We start from the raw sequence: 6,292 nt of genomic DNA, 5'->3' as shown, positions 1-6,292 counted from the left end.
GAGGGAGAGAGAGGATGGAAGGAGGGAGAGGGATGGAGTGAGGGAGAGGGATGGAGTGAGGGAGAGGGATGTAGAAAGTGGGATGGAGTGAGGGAGAGGGATGGAGTGAGGGAGAGGGATGGAGGGAGAGAGAGGGATGGATGAGGGAGAGAGAGGGATGGATGAGGGAGAGGGATGGAGAGAGGGCGAGGGATGGAGTGAGGGGGAGGGAGAGAGGGAGAGGGATGGAGTGAGGGAGAGGGATGGAGTGAGGGGGATGGAGTGAGGAGAGGGATGGAGAGAGGGAGAGGGATGAAATGAGGGAGAGGGATGGAGTGAGGAAGAGGGATGGAGTGAGGGGGAGGGATGGAGTGAGGAGAGGGATGGAGAGAGAGTGATAGAGGGAGGGCGAGGGATGGAGTGAAGGAGAGGGATGGAGAGAGAGGGATGGAGGGAGGGCGAGGGATGGAGTGAGGGAGAGGGATGAAGTGATGGAGAGGGATGGAGGGAGAGAGAGGGATGGAGTGAGGGGAGGGATGGAGAGAGGGGGAGGGATGGAGAGAGGGGGAGGGATGGAGAGAGGGAGAGGGATGGAGGGAAGGAGAGGGATGGAGAGAGGGAGAGGGATGGAGTGAGGGGGAGGGATGGAGTGAGGGAGTGGGATGGAGGGAGAGAGAGGGATGGAGGGATGGAGAGGGATGGAGTGAGGGAGAGGGATGGAGTGAGGGAGAGGGATGGAGAGATGGAGAGGATGGAGGAAGGAGAGGGATGGAGTGAGGGGGATGGAGTGAGGGAGAGGGATGGAGAGAGGGAGAGGGATGGAATGAGGGAGAGGGATGGAGTGAGGAAGAGGGATGGAGAGAGGGAGAGGAAAGAGAGAGGGAGAGGGATGAAGTGAGGGAGAGGGATGGAGTGAGGGAGAGGGATGGAGAGATGGAGAGGGATGGAGGGAGAGAGAGGGATGGAGGGAAGGAGAGGGATAGAGAGAGGGAGAGGATGGAGTGAGGGGGAGGGATGGAGTGAGGGAGAGGGAAAGAGGGAGAGAGAGGGATGGAGGGAGAGAGAGGGATGGAGTGAGGGGGATGGAGTGAGGGAGAGGGATGGAGAGAGGGAGAGGGATGGAATGAGGAGAGGGATGGAGTGAGGAAGAGGGATGGAGAGAGGAGAGGGAAAGAGAGAGGGAGAGGATGAAGTGAGGGAGAGGGATGGAGTGAGGGAGAGGGATGGAGAGATGGAGAGGGATGGAGGGAGAGAGAGGATGGAGGGAAGGAGAGGGATAGAGAGAGGGAGAGGGATGGAGTGAGGGGGAGGGATGGAGTGAGGGAGAGGGAAGGAGGGAGAGAGAGGGATGGAGGGAGAGAGAGGGATGGAGTGAGGGAGAGGGATGGAGAGATGGAGAGGGATGGAGGGAGAGAGAGGGATGGAGGGAAGGAGAGGGATGGAGTGAGGGGGAGGGATGGAGTGATGGAGAGGGATGGAGTGATGGAGAGGGATGGAAGGATAGAGAGGGATGGAGGGAGGGAGAGGGATGGAGTGAAGGAGAGGGATGGAGTGAGGGGGAGGGATGGAGAGAGGGAGGGGATGGAGTGAGGGGAAGGGATGGAGTGAGGGAGAGAGAGGGATGGAGGGAGGGAGAGGGATGGAGTGAGGGGGAGGGATGGAGGAGAGAGAGGGATGGAGAGGCCATGGGTGCCACGGGGGGTTGTGAGGGCTGCAGAAGGCAGATGGTGGGTCTGGAAAATGGGGTGCGGAGATGGGGATCTCGCGAGGTGGGGGAGGTACTGGGAAGTGGAAGGGGAGCAGTAGGAAGAGATGGGGGAGGAGGAGGGATGAGGCGTGGAGAGGGCCAGGAGAGGGAGAAGAGAGCGGGTGGGTTTGTGGTCGCAGAGGGGAGGGGAGACAGAGAATGGTGGGGGAGGCAAGAGCGAGGCAGGTGGAGAGAAGAGGGAGGCCAAGGAGTGAGAGTGGGGAAGGGTCCATATTCCCCCTCCCTCCACACCGACCCTCGATCCTCCCTACCCTGAGCCACAGCAGTGCTTCTTCGTTCCCTCTTCCCTACCACAATTCAGTCCACTGGCCTCGATGGGGTTAACCCCTCCCCCAGCCACGGCCAGAGTGGGTGGGGGTTGCTGCCCCTGAATGAACCTCGAACCGCGAGGGAACAGCATCGGCAGTGGATTGCACCGCTCTGCAGAGGGGAGGGTGGGGTAGGGCGGGATGAGGGGGAGGGGAGGTGGGAAAGCAGAACACGACACGGCACAAAGTCACGGTGACCTCTCACGCAGGCAGCTGTGACTGGATTATTAGTTAAAGCTGCGCAGATTACAGCCTGATTAAACACGCACACCGCCGGGACCCTGGGCAAGGAATTCCGTATCCTAGCAGAGGGAAGGAGCCGAACCTAGAATCCGGCAGGAATAAAAGGGGCCCTAGCAGAGGGTCTGTGGCATCTGACAGGGACCTGATGCCAAGCGAGGCTCATACACACACACACACACAAATTCCAGTCAGCATGCAGTTGGGGACATAGTCATCTCCTGGGAAACGACTTAACCCCTTCACAACACTGCTCACTCGACACTCTTCCCGTCCACTGGATCCCTAACATCCAGCGACACTCTCCCCACTCAGTGAAACCCCTCCCCTGGCCAGAGACTCAGTGTAACATCAGCACAGGGGGAGGGGACGGAGCTGAGGCTCTGGGGAGATGGACTGACCTGCCCTTGATCCAGCAGGATAGCAGCAGCGATGGCAGCTTCCTGCAGAGAGAGGGGAGAGGATTAGATAGGGGGCACTAACTCGGCACAAACCACTCCTCCTCTTCCCACTCTCACCTCCTCTCTCCCCACACCCCAATACAACACTCCCCCCATCTTCCCACACTGATGATCTCCTTCCACAACCCGATACACTCTCCCCCTCTTCCCTCTCCCTCCACAACCCAATACAACACTCTCCCCTCTTCCCTCTCCCTCCACAACCCTAAACAACACTCTCCCCTCTTCCCTCTCCCTCCACAACCCTAAACAACACTCTCCCCTCTTCCCTCTCCCTCCACAACCCAATACAACACTCTCCCCTCTTCCCTCTCCCTCCACAACCCTAAACAACACTCCCCCCATCTTCCCACACTGTCGATCTCCTTCCACAACCCGATACACTCTCCCCCTCTTCCCTCTCCCTCCACAACCCAATACAACACTCTCCCCTCTTCCCTCTCCCTCCACAACCCAATACAACACTCTCCCCTCTTCCCTCTCCCTCCACAACCCAATACAACACTCTCCCCTCTTCCCTCTCCCTCCACAACCCAATACAACACTCTCCCCTCTTCCCTCTCCCTCCACAACCCTAAACAACACTCCCCCCATCTTCCCACACTGTCGATCTCCTTCCACAACCCAATACAACACTCTCCCCCTCTTCCCTCTCCCTCCACAACCCAATACAACACTCTCCCCTCTTCCCTCTCCCTCCACAACCCAATACAACACTCTCCCCTCTTCCCTCTCCCTCCACAACCCTAAACAACACTCCCCCCATCTTCCCACACTGTCGATCTCCTTCCACAACCCGATACACTCTCCCCCTCTTCCCTCTCCCTCCACAACCCAATACAACACTCTCCCCTCTTCCCTCTCCCTCCACAACCCAATACAACACTCTCCCCTCTTCCCTCTCCCTCCACAACCCTAAACAACACTCTCCCCTCTTCCCTCTCCCTCCACAACCCAATACAACACTCTCCCCTCTTCCCTCTCCCTCCACAACCCTAAACAACACTCCCCCCATCTTCCCACACTGTCGATCTCCTTCCACAACCCGATACACTCTCCCCCTCTTCCCTCTCCCTCCACAACCCAATACAACACTCTCCCCTCTTCCCTCTCCCTCCACAACCCAATACAACACTCTCCCCTCTTCCCTCTCCCTCCACAACCCAATACAACACTCTCCCCTCTTCCCTCTCCCTCCACAACCCAATACAACACTCTCCCCTCTTCCCTCTCCCTCCACAACCCAATACAACACTCTCCCCTCTTCCCTCTCCCTCCACAACCCTAAACAACACTCCCCCCATCTTCCCACACTGTCGATCTCCTTCCACAACCCAATACAACACTCTCCCCCTCTTCCCTCTCCCTCCACAACCCAATACAACACTCTCCCCTCTTCCCTCTCCCTCCACAACCCAATACAACACTCTCCCCTCTTCCCTCTCCCTCCACAACCCTAAACAACACTCCCCCCATCTTCCCACACTGTCGATCTCCTTCCACAACCCGATACACTCTCCCCCTCTTCCCTCTCCCTCCACAACCCAATACAACACTCTCCCCTCTTCCCTCTCCCTCCACAACCCAATACAACACTCTCCCCTCTTCCCTCTCCCTCCACAACCCAATACAACACTCTCCCCTCTTCCCTCTCCCTCCACAACCCAATACAACACTCTCCCCTCTTCCCTCTCCCTCCACAACCCTAAACAACACTCCCCCCATCTTCCCACACTGTCGATCTCCTTCCACAGTTGGCCATCTGGCCCATCGAGCCTGCTCCACCATTCAGTAAGATCATGGACTCATCTCCACCTTTCCCCCATCACTCTTAATTCCCCTACTCCAACCTCGCTGTTCCCCCCTTCCATCTCCCTCTCTTCTCCTTTCTTATCTTCCCCCCATCTCCTTCTCTCTCCCCTCCATCCCACCTCCCTCACTACCCTCTTGTCAGGTGGGGGGGGGAGTGTGTCACCCCAGCGAGGATGACAGCTCCCCGTGGCCTGAACAGTCAGGCACCCTGCAACACCCCGATGCCTCAGTTTCCCACTCCGCACTTCCCAGATGGAAAAGCCCGGATCCCAGGGCTCGAGTCACGACTCCAGCTGTCAACGCTCCAGGGCCAGTGCCGCCATGTGCTGCCCTGGAGGGTCTGATCTCTCTCTCAGAGGATGGTGGTCGTCATCACAAGAGGACGACGGGACAACAGGAGAGTGGTCCTGCCCCAGAGGCAGGATCCCACTGAGATAGTGCGTAGAGGGCTGGTCTCCCGGAAGGGGAGACGTCTGACAGAGAGAGTACGGTGAAGGTTTACCTGATCGGTTCCTGGGAAGGGGGGGTGGAATTGCCCCATAAGGGGAAGATTTTTATTTTAATGATATACTGCACAGAATAGGTCCTTCAAGCCATGCCACCCAGCAATCCCCCGATTTAGCCCGAGCCTCATAACCGAACAATTTACAATGACCAATTGACATATCTTTGGACATCTTTGGAGTGTGGGAGGAAACCGGGGCACACACAGTCACAGGGAGAACATGCAAACACCCTACAGGCAGTGGTGGGATTTGAACCCAGGCCGCCTCTACTGAAAAGCGCTGTGCTAACCGCCACACTGCAGTGCCTCCCCAAGATTAGGCCGGCTGGACCTTGTATTCTCTGGGGCTCGGGAGAATGAGAGGAAGTATCACTGAAAACCCTCCAGGAGATTGTCAGGGTAGGGGAACAGGGTTTTCCCCCTGATTGGTGTTAACCAGAGCTGTTCACTGTTTCAGAATAAGGGGTCGGCCGTTCAGCTTTGAGGGAGATTCCTTTCCCCATCCCCCAGAGGGTGGCGAGTCCACGCACTCTTCCCCCCAACCTTGCCCCTGCACCCTTCCAGGGCATTCTACGGAGAGCCCCCCTCACCTGGGCTGCATCCTGGCCTGGCAGAAGAGGCTTTGCCTCGGTGACCTGTATCCCCTGCAGTTCCGTCGCCATAGCAACCTGCAAAAGAAAAATGGGGAAAGTAATGGGAGTAAAACATCAGAGGGAAATAAAGCGAAATTCGTCATTCTATAAGTGTAGGTGGGAAATGGTGGGGTCCACTGGGATTGTGGAGGGTGGGAGTGAATGGGAATGGGTGGGGTCGAAGCTTGGGATTGTTTAAAATGGTTGGGAATGTGAAGGGTGGGTTCAGTCAGAACGCTGGGATTGCAGGCATCGGAATTTTCTCTGCTCTGGGCGCTGCCTCTGTTTACTGTCGTGCGATAAGTATGCCATGCATCAACATTCACTGGCGGCTGGAGGAGACTGGGGTCAGCTGTACAGTGCAGGACTCAGAGAGGGAGGTCGAGGATTAAACAAACTCTCTGACATTCACTGCTCTTGATACAGTTGACAAATGAGGTCACGTATCCAGCTTTAAATAGCGATCTTAATACAGGCATCAGTCAACACCCAGAACTCGCCGTCCCAACTTAGGAACTCCACTGTGGGGAAATCTGACCATCAAAACACCACTGGACAGGGATATCTATACACTGACCGGTGTCCCT

The 6,292-nt window shown here is 57.0% G+C and overlaps 1 protein-coding gene across 1 annotated transcript in view; it reads right to left on the bottom strand.

Moving 5' to 3' along the window:
* LOC140193369 (protein NDRG2-like) overlaps nucleotides 1-5,738 on the bottom strand; it is a 24,048-nt gene extending 18,310 nt beyond the window's left edge. Inside the window, exons 1-2 of the mRNA XM_072250695.1 lie at nucleotides 5,664-5,738; nucleotides 2,697-2,738 (exon numbers count right to left, since the gene is read on the bottom strand). Of these exons, the coding sequence (XP_072106796.1) occupies nucleotides 2,697-2,738; nucleotides 5,664-5,735 (114 nt within the window). The 5' untranslated portion in view covers nucleotides 5,736-5,738. The remainder of the gene's footprint in view (nucleotides 1-2,696; nucleotides 2,739-5,663) is intronic.
* Between the last annotated feature and the right edge of the window lie 554 nt (nucleotides 5,739-6,292).

This window comes from Mobula birostris, unplaced genomic scaffold, assembly GCF_030028105.1.
Source record: "Mobula birostris isolate sMobBir1 unplaced genomic scaffold, sMobBir1.hap1 scaffold_543, whole genome shotgun sequence".
Taxonomy (NCBI): domain Eukaryota; kingdom Metazoa; phylum Chordata; class Chondrichthyes; order Myliobatiformes; family Myliobatidae; genus Mobula; species Mobula birostris.
This window is presented reverse-complemented; position numbering and strand designations above follow the sequence as displayed.